Source organism: Sus scrofa, chromosome 2 (assembly GCF_054392235.1).
Source record: "Sus scrofa isolate SSC_HxYL_T2T_F1_AM1 chromosome 2, Sscrofa_HxYL_maternal_Yorkshire_Landrace_v2.0, whole genome shotgun sequence".
In the NCBI taxonomy this organism is placed as follows: Eukaryota; Metazoa; Chordata; class Mammalia; order Artiodactyla; family Suidae; genus Sus; species Sus scrofa.
The window spans coordinates 10,194,051-10,209,014 of NC_139384.1; the positions used below are offsets into that span (position 1 = coordinate 10,194,051).

At 55.4% G+C, this 14,964-nt stretch overlaps 2 protein-coding genes and 1 long non-coding RNA gene across 34 annotated transcripts in view; 2 read left to right on the plus strand and 1 right to left on the minus strand.

The window, feature by feature from the left end:
• The window catches only part of DDB1 (damage specific DNA binding protein 1), a 30,136-nt gene extending 26,896 nt beyond the window's left edge, over nucleotides 1-3,240 (plus strand). Inside the window, exons 24-27 of one of the 3 annotated variants that reach the window (XR_014836930.1) lie at nucleotides 88-257; nucleotides 436-654; nucleotides 1,198-1,915; nucleotides 2,475-3,240. Coding sequence is in view for 2 of the 3 variants with exons in the window: in XM_003122651.7 (XP_003122699.3) it covers nucleotides 88-257; nucleotides 436-538; nucleotides 1,792-1,915; nucleotides 2,475-2,558 (481 nt within the window). In the remaining variant the exon portion in view is untranslated. Of the gene's footprint in view, nucleotides 1-87; nucleotides 258-435; nucleotides 655-1,194; nucleotides 1,916-2,474 lie in introns of those variants that run through there. The other 2 variants (XM_003122651.7, XM_085010962.1) reach the window with 2 other exon arrangements.
• Nucleotides 1,530-7,548, minus strand: LOC110259248 (uncharacterized). Its single transcript, XR_002341473.2, has 2 exons — nucleotides 7,329-7,548; nucleotides 1,530-4,716 (listed from the first exon to the last, which is right to left on the minus strand). It is a non-coding gene; the product is annotated as an uncharacterized LOC110259248 (long non-coding RNA).
• Nucleotides 7,549-7,891: 343 nt separating this feature from the next.
• VWCE (von Willebrand factor C and EGF domains) overlaps nucleotides 7,892-14,964 on the plus strand; it is a 33,097-nt gene continuing 26,024 nt past the window's right edge. For all 30 annotated transcript variants that reach the window (XR_014836933.1, XR_014836939.1, XR_014836932.1 and 27 more), the window contains exons 1-5: nucleotides 7,892-8,030; nucleotides 10,748-10,842; nucleotides 10,952-11,041; nucleotides 11,373-11,501; nucleotides 14,015-14,131. Coding sequence is in view for 11 of the 30 variants with exons in the window: in XM_021082935.2 (XP_020938594.2) it covers nucleotides 7,921-8,030; nucleotides 10,748-10,842; nucleotides 10,952-11,041; nucleotides 11,373-11,501; nucleotides 14,015-14,131 (541 nt within the window). In the remaining 19 variants the exon portion in view is untranslated. The remainder of the gene's footprint in view (nucleotides 8,031-10,747; nucleotides 10,843-10,951; nucleotides 11,042-11,372; nucleotides 11,502-14,014; nucleotides 14,132-14,964) is intronic.

The following is a 14,964-nucleotide window of genomic DNA, read 5'->3' on the forward strand; positions in this document are numbered from 1 at the left end:
AATCTGGCCTCCGGGCTCTGTCCTTGTCGCGGGGTGGGGAGGGGGCAGGAAGTCGGGGTGGTGAGTTTCTCTTGCACCGCCTTTCAGCGCCGCCACCACCGACGAGGAGCGGCAGCACCTCCAGGAGGTGGGGCTCTTCCACCTGGGTGAATTCGTCAACGTCTTTTGCCATGGCTCGCTGGTCATGCAGAATCTGGGCGAGACCTCCACCCCCACACAGGGCTCGGTGCTCTTCGGCACGGTCAACGGCATGATTGGTAAGCGGGAGCCCTGGGGCTGAGCTCCCACACAGGCCTCCTTCCTGGGATCACCGTCCCCACGGTGAGAGGCAGGCGAGAGCAGGGCATCGGGCTGCTGCCCCGGCCGCCCTTGGTGGGCAGTGCTCGCTGTGGGCTCTGGGGCACTCTGCAGCTCCTGCTCCCTTTGCTTCTTCAGGCCTGGTGACGTCACTCTCAGAGAGCTGGTACAACCTCTTGTTGGACATGCAGAATCGACTCAATAAAGTCATCAAAAGCGTGGGCAAGATTGAGCACTCCTTATATCCTTCCCAGGGGCGCCCCGCCCCAGGAAGCCTGCGCTGGCGGGACGGAGAACTACACTCCCCGAAGCAGCCTCTGGAAAAACTGCCGTCTCTTGAGGAAATGTCTAGATGAGGTTTCTGTGGGCAACAGCCTTTTTAAAAAGTTTTTCTTAGGGAAGATTTCAAATGCACAATAGTGGAGAGAACAGTATAATGAATCCCCATGTACTTAGCACCCAGCTTGACTGGTTCTTCTTGAAAACGTACATTCATGCTCCTGAAACGTGGGCTTCCTCTGGCCTTCCTGAAGTTGCATGTCGAACCTAAGTTTAGATCACAACTCAGGGACATCCTTTCAGAGATCCTGTTGTGGGCAGCAGTGTCTGAGGCCCCTTACTAGAGAGGCTGGCAGAAGAACGAGGGGGAAAGTGAAGAAGCTGCCAGCTCTGGAAGCCCAAGGATCAGCCCCCTAGGACACCCAAGATCCAAGTACCGCTGGAAGTGTGTTTACTATGGGAGAGCTAAGGGGACCTCGGGAGCGGAGGCAGGAGGGGTTCCTGTCTGTGAGGCTGGTCGGGCTCTGATGCACGGCGGTACAGCCCAACTCAGCCACAGAGGAGGTGGGCCGATGGGTTGATTTCATTTTTTTTTTTTTTTTTTTTTTTGATAACCAGCAGGACTTCTGGCACATTTCTTGTCTCACTGAGCCTCAGTTTGTCCATGAAAGTCAAGGCTAGACCTAGAAGAGTGGTTCTTCCCAGGCAAGCGTCCAGTTCACCTGGAGGACTTGTGAGAAAAACATCTATATGTGTCCAGGCTCTGAACTAAAAGCTGTATCTGTAGTTTTTTTCTTCAATCTGTATTTTTAAAAATGTTATTTTGAAGATTACTCCAGTTGAGAATTATTGGATAAAGTAGTAATTTTACAGGTCTTTGAAATTCCAAAAGTGTCCCAAAAAGCAGTGTGATTTTTAGTTGGAACTATTGTTTTCTATTCTCATCCTGAAGATTTTTTTTTAATTTTTAAATTGTGTTTTATTTTTTCGACCACACCCATGGCATGCACAAGGCCAGGGATCGAACCCCTGGCCGCAGCAGTGACCTGAGCCACTGCAGCAGTGATGATGCCGGATCCTTAACCCGCTGGGCCACCAGGGAGCTTCCCTGATGATGACTTTCGATTGTGGTCTTGTGCAGAGGAGGGGATGACTCAGAGTAAGGATGTTTATTCTTTCCAAACGATTGGCACATTCCTTAACTCGCCTGTCCACCTGGAGATCCTTTCATACGGAACGAAAGACTGAACCGGCCACAGGCTTCATTGATGGAGACTTGATTGAGAGTTTCCTGGATATCAGCCGACCCAAGATGCAGGAGGTTGTGGCCAACCTACAGGTGAGCTGTGCTGTGTTCAGCCCTGGGCCAGATACACAAGTTGGTAGCAGGGCAGGCACGCTGGGAGACCTCCCGGGCCTCTCCTCTCTGGTTCCCACGTGCCAGCAGCCCTTCTAAGTTCTCTCCTGCCCATGTGGGAAAGTGGAGTCCAAGGGCAAGGAGACGTAGCTGAGGCTTGCGGGTCCCCCCACCAGGCATCGAGTGCTGTAACTTTAGCAGCGAGGGCACGTTCAGCCACATCTGGGATCTCAGAAAGGGGGCGGGGAAGAGAAGTTTCCAGTGCTGGAGTTTGGGGTATTGCTCACTGGCGATGGTGCCTTTGGGGGCCACCCTGGGGGAGCGGGAGGTACACACCAGGTGGCGGCCTCCGGACAGCTTTGCTGTCAGCAGACCTTGCTGACCTGTACCCGCAAGGAGTTCCGATGATGGGTCCTTCCTCCCGGCCATGGCAGTGGTGGAGTGGGGGTGCCTCCCTCGTGGTGGGTGTCCCCTTCCCCAGGGGAGGGAGAGCACCCTCTTGGCCCCCCTCACGCCCCCATCCCTCCTTTCCTCGTTGCAGTACGACGATGGCAGCGGAATGAAGCGAGAGGCCACCGCAGATGACCTGATCAAGGTCGTGGAGGAGTTGACTCGGATCCATTAGCCCCGGGCAGGGCTCCCCTTTCCCAGACCCTCTCTGACGGCTTTGCCCTCCTGCTCTCCTCCTCCTCCCCCGCCATTGTCTTCTTGGCCGCGGGAAACCTTTCCCTGAGCCAGCTGCCCGCAAGCCACAGCCTACCTGTGTGGAAACGGGGATTTTGTAGAACTAAAACCAGTTCACTGGAGACCTGGGAAAGGGCTGAAGGTGAAATATTTTCTCCCTGGATTTTTACCAGTCTCACATGATTCCAGCCATCACCTGGGGCCACCAAGCCTTGATTGGTGTAGCCCCGGCTGTCCTCCTTCTGGGGGCACTCTTGCAGCTCTTTGGCTGAAAGGAAGCTCTGTGTGTGTGTCTCCCACACTCGTGCATTGTCCTCTACTATCTTTTTATTTAGGATGGGGCTGTGGGGAGGTTGTGGGAGGGGGGGAAGGGGAGGGGCCCGTTGTCTTTGAAGTGAGAGCTTCCTGTGCTTTCTTCTGCTGCCTCTGAGAGCTCTGGGGCTGGAGGCCTGACCACCAGGCCGTGGGCTTCCCGAGTGTAAAACCTGCGATGGTGGATGATCACCAAGCCACAGCCTTTCTGTCTCTGGGGAGCTGCCTTCTTCAGAGGGAAGGAGGTGGGGGGACGTGAATTGGTGGTTAGTTTCTGAGTTTTACCAAATAAAGTAGAGTCTAAGACGAAAGATCCATTCGTTCCTGCTTTTCTTCCCTCGCCTGGCTCTCCACCATCCTCAAGACTGTGCCCAGTTTCCTGCAAGCTCGATATTCCCTCCTTCACGGCTGCTGTAGCAGCCCCTTGTCCTTGGTGCTGGAACGTTGCTCTCAAGGAGTAACATCTGTACCTCCTTTGCCATGCGATGGCTCTTGGCGGTATCCCAAGGATGATGGGTGTCAGGTTTGTGAAATTCAGAGGCGTGGTCTTTGGTTGCCCTTGACTCCGTAGTCACTGTTTGATTCCCAGTTGCCTCTGTTAGTAACGTGCCTTGCCTGGGGGTGGCTTGGGCTGCCTTTCCTGACGTCATTTTACAGCCAGATGTGTGTGCAGCATTCAGCCAACAACCCCCCCCAGCTAACCCCCCAGGCACTGCTCCTCGTGCACCTCCCAGTTTCCTGTTGCCACATGCCCTTTGGATTCTGATCATATTTCCTTTGGTTTAATTGAGTAAACCTTTGATGCCTTAGGTTTGAAAATACAGGAGCAGGGCACATTTGGGGTTCACCCCCCTGTCCAGCGAACAGAGCCTGTCTTCTTCCAGCTCAGTGGGTCAGAGTGTCTGGGCCCACATTTCCAATGATCCAGGGGGAATAAAGGCTGCTCTGTCCCAACACTGGAGCAGGGTTGATCCCAGGCATATTGCTGGCTCCTTTAAGACCAGCCTTTGATACAGTGTCAGGAAAATTGTGGTTTCAAGTTCAAACTGTGGCTTTGAGAGATTCCAGCTTAAAAGGAAAAGAGCAAGGAAGCATCTCTGCTTTGGGGGTCTTCTGGAGTAAGTTTCCTTCCCTGGAGGCATTCCTTGTTTCATCACAGTTCTTTTCTCCTTCCTCTCCTGGGGTTTCTGAGGGTGGGGATAAGGGTCTTAAGGGAAGAAGTAATCATCTCTCAAAAACCACAGTTTGAACTTGAAATTCAACACTGTGATTTGAATTCTTCAAGTCATGGTTTGAGTTGAAAAGGCCTGCCCCCATGCCAGAGACCAGCTTCGATGAGGCAGACGTGAGCAACGGTCTCCAGATTGTGATTATTTAAAAAATTTAATCCTAGATTTGAGGATTGACGAGAAGGTGCCCAGGTCAGAAAGACAGAATGTGTTGGGATCATTCTGGTGCGTTTCAGTGGTCTGACCTGCAGCCATGGAGACCTGCTACCTTAAGGCGAAGGTTATTACCAGTGGCTTCAGTCTTGACTCTGGAAACTGGAGTCCTTGCTGTTTTTTGTTTCCTATGATCTTGGGTATATTCACTCCGGATTGAATCCCAGCAATCCTTTGGAAACTGCCATTCTGCTGCCACACTCCCACCTCCTCTCTTAAAACCATTAATCACCTCTCCCGGGGTGAAAGGTTGCCTTTGGAGCTTTGCTACAGCCAGCTGGAATGGCTCCTTTCCATGAAGGCGCTGATGAGCTAGCCTCACTCCAGGCCTCCGCACGAATGGACCTTTGGGAGAAGAATAGAAACACTGACTCATCACATGACCATTTGGAAGGGTCACAAGCCAGAGGCCTTCTTTCTATAGCCAACAACAACTTGAATCCTCCGCCCTTGGTGGAGGGTCCCTTTTGTTACTGAGAAGCCACAAGCCACGGAGGAGGACACTGAGAAATTGTAAGGGCTCAAACTAGTCTTTTTTTTTTTGCTTTTTAGGGCCACACCCGTAGCACATGGAAGTTCCCAGGCTAGGGGTCAAATTGGAGCTACGACTGCGGCCCACACCACAGCTCACGGCAACGCCAGATCCTTAACCCACTGAGCAAGGCCAGGGGTCAAACCCGCAACCCCGTGGTTCCTCGTTGGATTCGTTTCTGCTGCTCCACGACAGGAACTCCCTCAAACTAGTCCTTGAAGATGAAGGATGTGAAGTGAGTGACTCTCAGGGTCCAAACTTTGAGGAGCCAAACCAAAAGACAGGAAAAAGAGAAAACAGCAAACATCAAACTAAAGAAGCAAACTGATATGAGGAGCAAGGTGAATGCCATAAGGTCAAAGGAAACAAATGTTAGGGGCTAGATTTAGAAAGTTGTGTCTTTCAAAGTTCCCGGGTGGGAATTTACTGTCTTCTATGTCTTGAGCTCCTCCTGAGGGTGGGTGAGGATTCTCCTGAAGCACAAAGTTGCATCTCGAGCTGCCCACTGAGCAATGTGGGGAAAAGCCTGTCAGACTCCAGGGGTGAGATGGAGGGGGCAGGGCAACATAAAGTCGAATTCGGGATGGAGGTTGCTGAGGTGTGCTGGAGTGTAGGAGAAGATGGCACGAGGCTGGCAGGTGTGCGGAAGGAAACTCGTTCTGTGTAAATGTATTGAGAATTTCGGGATCGCTTCTCAGGGCCAGGAAGGAGGAGGGCCTATGTGAGTGGTGGGTCCAGGCAGTGATGATAAAGGCAAGCGGTGTGACAGATTTAACGGGCTCGAGTCAAAAAGAAGGACTTTCTGTTTATCCCTAGTGAATAATTCAGGGCTAAATTTCTGACTGTGAACACTGCAGGTGGCCATGGAAGCACTCTGTAAATAACAGGAAGGCAGCCTGAGTGGAAGAGTGGGAAAAAGTGCACCTTTCAATGCTTTGAGATAAAAGGAAAAGATGCCTTAAGATTCTGAGGGTCCTGGAGTTCCTGTCGTGGCGCAGTGGTTAACGAATCCGACTATGAACCATGAGGTTGCGGGTTCGGTCCCTGCCCTTGCTCAGTGGGTTAAGGATCTGGTGCTGCTGTGAGCTGTAGTGTAGGTCACAGACATGGCTCAGATCCCACGTTGCTGTGGCTCTGGCGTAGGCTGGCAGCTACAGCTCTGATCCGACCCCTCGCCTGGGAACCTCCATATGCCGAGGGAGCGGCCCAAGAAATAGCAAAAAGACAAAAAAAAAAAAAAAAAAAATTCTGAGGGTCCTTCGGACTCAGCATGGACATACATATGGAAGTAGCATTCATCTTATGATATAGGATATTTCGACAACTTACTTCCTAAGAGTTTGTTGCCTAGATGGGTCTAACGAGGTGAGATAACATGTCTAAATTCGAACATCTGCAAAAACTCAACCATATGGGTTCAGGTGAGGAAATCGATCTAGCAGCTTGTAGTTAGTAACAACATAAAAACATGAAAACAAAAAACACCAGAGACTCTCTCCTTTCCTGTAAATGTAAGCTTAGGAACTGACAGCATCATGGGGTTGCCAAAAAAGCCAAGTAATATTAGGCTGTGTTAATAGAAGCATGGTGTCTGGGAGGAAGCGAGAGAGAGTCCAGACCACTGCTGGCACGCCACGTTTATTTGTGGCCACCAGTGTTAAGGACCTTGGTGACAGGCTGAGGTGGTCAGTGGGAAGGCTGCTGTAGGGGTAGAACCAAGGGAACTGGGTTATTTAGCTGGGAAGGAAAAGCACTTCCTCACACTTCCTAATGGGGTTATTAAAAATTGGATTGGGCTGCCTTTTTTTTGTTTGTTTGTTTGTGTTTTTTTTTTGTTTTATTTATTTATTTATTTTATTTTATTTTTTTTTGTCTTTTTTTTGCTATTTCTTTGGGCCGCTCCCGCGGCATATGGAGGTTCCCAGGCTAGGGGTCGAATTGGAGCTGTAGCCTCTGGCCTACGCCAGAGCCACAGCAACGTGGGATCCGAGCCGCATCTGCGACCTACACCACAGCTCATGGCAACGCAGGATCCTTAACCCACTGAGCAAGGGCAGGGACCGAACCCGCAACCTCATAGTTCCTAGTCGGATTCGTTAACCACTGCGCCACGATGGGAACTCCGTGGGCTGCCTTTTGACAGGTAGTGAGATCTTCATCCCAGGAAGTGTTTAAGCAGAAGCTCGACTGACTGGGTCTGGGTGGCTAAGGAGGGTTCCTGCACAGAGCGGAGGGTAGAATTTGGTTCTCTTTTCAGCTTTCTCCCAGGTGGGTGATCCCGATTTTCATCCACCACCTGCTCACCACTTCCCTGCCTGTGGTCTCTGACTGTGGCCTGGGGCAGCTGCAGAAGGGGATAAAGAGGAGTCTGTAGGTTCGAGACCGGCTAGTGCCCTCTGACCAGGGAGCAAGTGGACCCACTGACCTGGGCACCCAGGGTGAGGGTGCAGACCTGCTGGCATTGCTGGGAGCACGCCTAGAAGTGCCCAGCAGTGAGACGATTCAGCGTCCCACCTCCTTGCACCACACGGGCATCTCGGGCTCCGCCGAAACCAGCAATACCCGGGACGCGCAGCCTCCAGCGCCAGCCTTGTTCCCCGAATCTCTTTCCTCCCCGGGCCTCAGTCTGACGCCCACAGCCCTTCGCAGGAAGCCGACTTCCCAAACCCGGGCAGGGGGTGTGGGCCGAGGAGGAAACCCCGCCCCCAGGGGTCCCTGATCTTTGCCCCCGCCCGGTGCTCCGCGCCTCCCCAGGAGGCCACTGGCGGGCGGGCGGCGCTGCCTTTTGTGCGTTTCTTTCTGAGGTGCCAGAGACCCCCAGCCGTCGGCCGCGGCCCCGCGCGGCCCCCGGCCCCTCCTCTCAGCGTCCCCAGCCCCCCTGCTCGGCTCCGCGTGCCAGCTCGGGGCTCGCTGGTTCGCTCCCGGGCGCCAGGAGGAGGGGCGAGGGCCGGGAGCCCCCTCCCCCGCGCGCGGCGCCGGAGCCCAGCCGAGCCGGGGGGGACCCGCCGCCGCCCGTCATGTGGGCCGGACTGCTCCTCCGGGCCGCCTGCGTCGCGCTCCTGCTACCAGGGACCCCGGCCCGCGGCTACACCGGGAGGAAGACGCCCGGGCACTTCGGGGCCGAGAGGTAAGCGCCCCGCGCCCCTGCCCTGCCCCTCCGCAGGAGTGCTAACGGCGCGGAGCGGGGAGGCGCGGAGGGGCGTCCAGGAGCCGCGGGTTGGGGCTCCCCCGGGGGTACCGTCCGCGCGCGGGCGCAGCCCAGGGGGTCCGGACAAAGGGGCCCCAGCCAGTGCTCTGGGAGGGTGCTCGTTCTGCGCCCCTGGCGGGGGCTGTCCTGACTTAAGATCTGGCGAGGGGAACGGAGATCCAGGCGCTGGGTGAGCCGCTCTGAGTCCGGTGGAGCGCGGACTCCCGGCTCGGGGACCCCAGGACATGCCACCTGGTTCCCGGACTGGCTGCCTTTTGCTGCCTAGGCAGTGCCTGGCCTGCCCGGTGGCGCCGGCGCTCTGGGGCTGGGGGCTTTGCCTGAGTCCAGGCTCTGCGCACGCCGTGGACCTTGGAACCGCCGGGGTCTCCCAGGGTTATGTTTCGGTTTCCGCCAGTGTGTGCGCGCGGGCGGGGGTGGGGTGTTTGCCCCTTTGCTCTTTCCCAATTGATGCCGCCCTCCCCTCGTGTCTCCTCCCGGCGGAGGCCGGGCCGCTGCGGGCCGAGCGCGTGTGTGCGTGATGCTCCGAGCGAGGGAACACGGTGTCAGCGGGCGGCCTGGCCCGCGGCCACGGCCTCGGGGGGCGCGAGGGGGACGGCCCCGCCGGGCTCGCAGCTCGCACGTGTGTTCCGCGGCCACCGCCAGTTCCTGCTGAGATCGGCCCGGCTCCGCGGCGTGTCAGAGCCTTCCTGCCTGCCACCTGTCTCCGCGACGCCGCCCTCCCTAGGCTCCTTGGGGCGCTCTGGCGGGCGCTAGGCCCCTGCCCACCCGAGCGGTGAGGCTCCACCGGCCTCCCGGGCATCTCTCCATCTGCCAACTTGGTGGCATCCCTGTCCCTTTGAGAGTCCCCTCTGAGGAGCAGGAGCTGCCGGCCCCTCCTTCCCAGGCTGCTGCCATAATGGCTGCAGCAAGGGCAGCGGGTCAGACATCACTGCCACACCCCTACTCCCTTCCAGGGCCCCTTCTTCTTCTGCGATGACTTCAGAGAGGGAAAAGGCTCTCGGAGGCTCCAGGGACAGTGTTCTGCAGACGTTTCTGTTTTGCCATGTGCCCCGAGTGTCCCTTGCTAGAATCCTTGTCCCTTTTGATACAGATTATCCTCTCCCAGAACAGACTGAGTCTGTTCCTCCATTGGTGTCACCAGTGGCTGCTGTGGTGCCTGACACATGGTGGGTGCTCTCAGACTGCCTGACTGGCAGAATATTCCCATCAGCCTCCAAACACAGATAGAATACAGTTGGGAAGGGTTTTCTTGTCCCTGTTCTGTTGCACCAGGATCTCCAGTTCAAATCAGGCTGGACTTCATCCTCCTCCGCCCAGCCCATCGCAGAACCAGTTCTAGCCATTGTCTCCTTCTGCCTGGAACATTCCTCCACTCTCACCGGCTGCCCCTACCCTCTCTCCGACTTCGGCCTAGGAAACCTCCCCTGTGGCACTTGTCACGTTATGTTCTTTTTCTCTTGTCTTTTTAGAGCTGCACCTGCGGCATATGAAAGTTCCCAGGCTAGGGGTCAAATCAGAGCTGCAGCTGCTGACCTACGCCACAGTCACAGCAACCAGGGATCTGAGCCGCGTCTGCAACCTACACCACAGCTCACGGCAACACCGGATCCTTAACCCACTGAGCAAGGTCAGGGATCGAACCCACATCCTCATGGGTCCTAGTCGGGTTGGTTACTTTACTGCTGAGCCACGATAGAAACGCCCCATGCTATGTTCTTATCAACTGGTTCCTTGTCTCCCCTCGAAGGAGGGGAAAGCGGCTTATTCACGGCTGTACTGCCTCCCCTGGCCTCCGGCACGCTCGGTTCGCCTTCACTCCTTTGGGTGGCTTGCTCCTTCCTTCCCCCCAAAAAATGTCGCCTGGGGAATGACATCTTTCCAGCCCTCCTGGGGGCTGCCACCCCCTTCCTCTCTTCTGCTGGCTTCCCTTCTCAGCCTTTCCCTCAACAGTCATTTATTGAGCACCTGCGGTGTGCCAGGCGCTGCCCGTGGTGTGGAGGTGAGCCAAAGATGAAGCCCTTGTCCTCAGGGAATGGTAAGGGAGCCAGGCAATGAACAAATCAACAAGTTAATAAGTAATTTCATGTCCCAGGAAGTAAGGGTTATGAAGCAGAATAACCCAAGGTAAGGGTGGACAACTAGGGCCTCTCTGAGAAGGTGACATGAGCAGAGAGACCTGGGTAAAAGCGGGGGCCAGGGGGGGTGGGAACCTCCCTGATAGAGGACACTGCAGGTGCAAAGGCCCTGAGGCAGAACCTCCCTGATAGAGGGAACTGCAAGTGCAAAGGCCCTGAGGCAGCCATCCCTGGGGCTCTTCATCCAGTGCAGTCTTCCCTCCTCAGCCCTGAGGCTCCTCTTTGCTGTGTCCATGTGGCGGGCATCTGGCATCTGTAGGAGACAAGTGTCTGTTCTCTGACACCTTTGTCTTTGTCCTGCCTCCAAGGGGGACTGACTCTCTGGGTCATTTTTCTTTGGAAACTTCCCATTGCCCCTCTCCGTGGAGCGGGAGCATGAGAGGAAGAAGTCTTCAGAACTGTTTGTCGACTGACTTACTGACTGACTGGAGGCTTTCACTGCCCTGTAGATGAATCCTCCCCTGGTTCAGAACATGGAAGGTGCTCTCTCCTCTCTTGCAGACGCCGGCTGGGCCCCCACGTCTGCCTCTCGGGATTTGGGAGTGGCTGCTGCCCTGGTTGGGCACCCTCCATGGGCAGCGGGCACTGCACCCTTCGTAAGTGCTTGTCCCTGTGCCCTGAACGTCCTCCGCATTCCCTGGGCTGGCCTGAGGGCCAGGTGGGGGGCCCTAGCCCCCACTCCCTCACCTGCCTTTCTCCTCTCAGCCCTCTGCTCCTTTGGCTGCGGGAGTGGCATCTGCATCGCTCCCAATGTCTGCTCCTGCCAGGATGGAGAGCAAGGGGCCACCTGCCCAGGTAACTGGGGGTGGGCAATGGCTGACGGGAAGAACTCTGTTTACACTGAGGTTATGTGCCGGGCACTGGGCACTTGTGCCCTAGCATATCATTTTCAAACAGCCCTATTAGGTGGGTGTTCTCATTCCCGTTTTGTAGATCAGGACACTGAGGCACAGAACCTAGTGACTCACGCAGGGTTATATGCTAGTAAGTGGCAGAGATGGATTTAAACTCACGTCTGTTTGCCTCCAGAGCCACCTCCCCAACAGAATTTAGGAGGAGCCCGGGGAGGGGAGGGCGGCTGGGACCTCGGTGGGTTGCATTCTGATGGGTGTCGTACCTGTTGCAGAAGCCCACGGACCCTGCGGGGAGTACGGCTGTGACCTTACCTGTAACCACGGTGGCTGTCAGGAGGTGGCCCGAGTGTGCCCCGTGGGCTTCTCGATGACAGAGACAGCTGTTGGCATCAGGTGTACTGGTGAGAGGCCTGGGAACAGCGGGGAGCGGGCCGGGTGGCTGGAAATGCTGTTTCCTCCCTGTCCTCGAAGCGGAGTCTCCGAAGAGATGCTGAAGCAAAGCTGAGCATCTCAGCTTTGTGAGAGGCAGGCAGGCAAGCTCTTTCCTAAATACTTACTGAGCACCTCTTAAGGACCAGGATCTGAGCTGGGGCTGGGGTTTGGAGGGCTTCAGAATGTGTTGCTTCAGAATGTGGGATAGGGAAAAAAATCAGGACAATGACAATCCCACGTAATAAGCCTGTCACTGGTGGAGTGCATGGTGCCAGGGAGCCAGCCCTGTGGGGCCAGGAGTTGGGCTTGATCACAAAAGGCTCCCTCAGGAAAGTGACATTTGAAGGATGAGGCCAGCGAAATCCAAGCGTTATTTCATACAAGTATTGTTTGTTCATGATTTTTAAAAGTTTGGACAGGCAAAGTCTGTTCCTGTCCCCAGAGGCAGCTGTTGTGACCAGTTTCTAGCCTGTTCTTCCAGAGAGCTTGAAACTTTTTTTTTTCCTTGAATTTGGGTTTTATAAAAATAATTTTTCTTCCCTTGAATGTAGAAGAAAAAGAATAACTTATTTTGGAACATTTGGAAAGTAAGAGAAGGGTAGAATTGTGAAAATAAACGTGTCCCAGAAGTCCCTACCCAGAGATATTTGTTACTAAAGTGAACATATTTTTTTTCTGCTCTTTCCCCTGGTGTGTGTGTGTGTCCGTGTGTGTGTGTGACTGTGGGTATATGTGTGTCAAGTGGGATTGTACCTTATCTATAGTTTTCATTTGTTATTTTTCTCACTTTGCGTTGTGAGCAGGGAATAGTCCTTACAATAGCATTTTTTGGTTTGTTTTTTACTTTTTCAGGCTGCACTCGTGGCATATGGAGGTTCCCAGGCTAGGGCTTGAGTCGGAGCTGGAGCTGCCGGCCTATACCACAGCCACAGCCACACCAGATCCGAGCCGAGTCTGCGACCTACACCACAGCTCAGGGCAATGCCAGATCCTCAACCCACTGAGCGAGGCCAGGGATTGAACCTACATCCTCATGGATACTAGTCGGGTTCGTTAATCACTGAACCACAACGGGATCTTCTACAATATCATTTTTTAATGGCTGTGGATGGGGCTGCTTCAAGTACTTAATTCTGTGCTATCCACCCTTAGCTTGTCTGCAATGTTTTGCTGCTATAAATAATGCTGCAATAAAGAAGCTTCTTGTTGGCCTCTCTGACTGTCCCCAGAAGGAGAACTATTGGGTCAAGGGTCCCATGAAGGAGTTTTGGTGCTCCGGGCACCACCCCCTTCTGGGAAGTTGAACTAGTTTCCAGACACATTTCTCACTGCGGGGCAAACTGGACCAAGGAGAAGCCAGAGACCAATGTCAAAGCAAGCGCAGAGCAGGGGGGCACTGGCCACCGTCCAAAGGGGCCCAGTGGGATGGGGTGAGTCAGGGTGGGCTTCTTAGAGGCAATGGGTGTGATCCCGGAGGTCCCTGTGGTGGGAAGAGCAAGAAAGGAGAATGGAGGTGACCAGTGGCTATGGGGGCCGGGGGTGGGAGGGAGACTCAGGCGGGCAGAGTGGACTGGAGGGGCAGAGCTGAATTCATAGGCTCTCCAGAGCCGCCACGGTTCTGAGCTAGGAAGGGGTGCCTTGGAGTTCTCCCAATCTCCTTCCTCCTCGGGCCTGATCCTCCCTAAAGCACTACTTGGATCCAGTCACCCCGACCCTGGGCAAGCCTCGACAACTCTTTTGGGCTCCTCCACAGCTGCACCTTAACAGCTGTGCCTTTCCAGCCCGGCCTCCCACTGCCCCCTGATGACATGGGAACCTGGGCTCCAGCCAGACTGGGCTCCCGGCATCCCCTGCGCTTCCTGGAAGCGCCTCAGACTCTCTCCACTCGGTGGGCACGCCTCCTGATGCCTCTTGGTCCTTGCAGTCCCTCTCTCCACCCCTGTGCACCTGCTGTGGTCCAGCAGTTCCTTGTGGAGCACATATCACCAGCCACACGCCGGCCTCTCCCGGGTGTGTGTCGTGGCTCCTGCATTCTCAGACCGCAGCCGTCGGAAGAGTCAGTGCTGTGTCTTAGTCATATTTGTGTCCTCGACTGTCCCCCTCCAGGTCTGCTGCACACAGGCAGTGCTCAATAAGCATTTAGGGGATTTTAATCAGCCTTCCTGCCCACTCCCTCTGCCCTTGGGGGGCTGCCCTGCAGGAGGGATTGTGGGAAATGGTTCTGTCTCAGCCAGCTTCTCCATCATCTGTTCTGCGTGGGTTAAAAAGAGGCCTGTCCCTTGGCCCCTTCGTTCCAGGCCCCCCCCCCCAAAGCCCGATGACTTTCCTGTGCCCTTTTCCCTGGGGTGGGGACGGGGGTTCCACCCCGCTGAGGGCAGCCCACCCGCCCCGTGTCAGCACAGAGTCCTTTGGGGTGGATTTTCTCCCTGCACCTGAAGCACGTTCAGAGTGGGCTCTGCAGGAGTGTGTTCTCTCTCCCCAGATATCGATGAGTGTTTAAGCGCCTCTTGTGAGGGCCACTGTGTGAACACGGAAGGCGGGTTCGTGTGCGAGTGTGGGCCGGGCATGCAGCTGTCCGCTGACCGCCATAGCTGTCAAGGTGAGCGGCTCTGGGAGGGGGGATGATGGCGCCGGCCCCACTGCTGTTAGACTCTGACATTGAACTGGTGGCCCTGCCAGCCCGCCCTCGGCTCTGCAGGCATCATTGCATTTCACCTTCGCCATCATCAGTAGGAGGAGGAGTCCGCTTGCATCCAGGCTCTGGACCATGACTCATGAGAACCTGCTGCTGCCATATTGAAGCGTGGGGGTTGTGGGGGGGTGGGGTAAGAGGCTGAGAGAGACCTAGGGCAGGCAGAGCAGGCAAATCAGGGGGAGGAGGCCACTGTGGGGACCAAGGCGACAGGGCCGTGACAGGTCCAGTGGGGCTACGGGAGAAAGAAACATGCTGTGACTGAGTCACTTGGTTCACAGGCTCTGAAGACACACACACAGCGCCCCCGTCTGGTGGGGAGGGGAAGAACAGGTGAGGCTGAGACAAGGGATACGTCCTGTGGGAACCCAGGGAAGGGAAAGACTCTTCTCCTCAGTGAATGAGATGAGAGAGATCTTTTTTTTTTTTTTTTTTGTCTTTTGTCTTTTTGTCTTTTTTTTTTTGTTGTTGTTGTTGTTGTTGCTATTTCTTGGGCCGCTCCCACGGCATATGGAGGTTCCCAGGCTAGGGGTTGAATCGGAGCTGTAGCCACCGGCCTACGCCAGAGGCACAGCAACGCAGGATCCGAGCCGCGTCTGCAACCTACACCACAGCTCACGGCAACGGCGGATCGTTAACCCACTGAGCAAGGGCAGGGACCGAACCCGCAACCTCATGGTTCCTAGTCGGATTCGTTAACCACTGTGCCACGACGGGAACTCCGAGAGAGATCTTTTAAA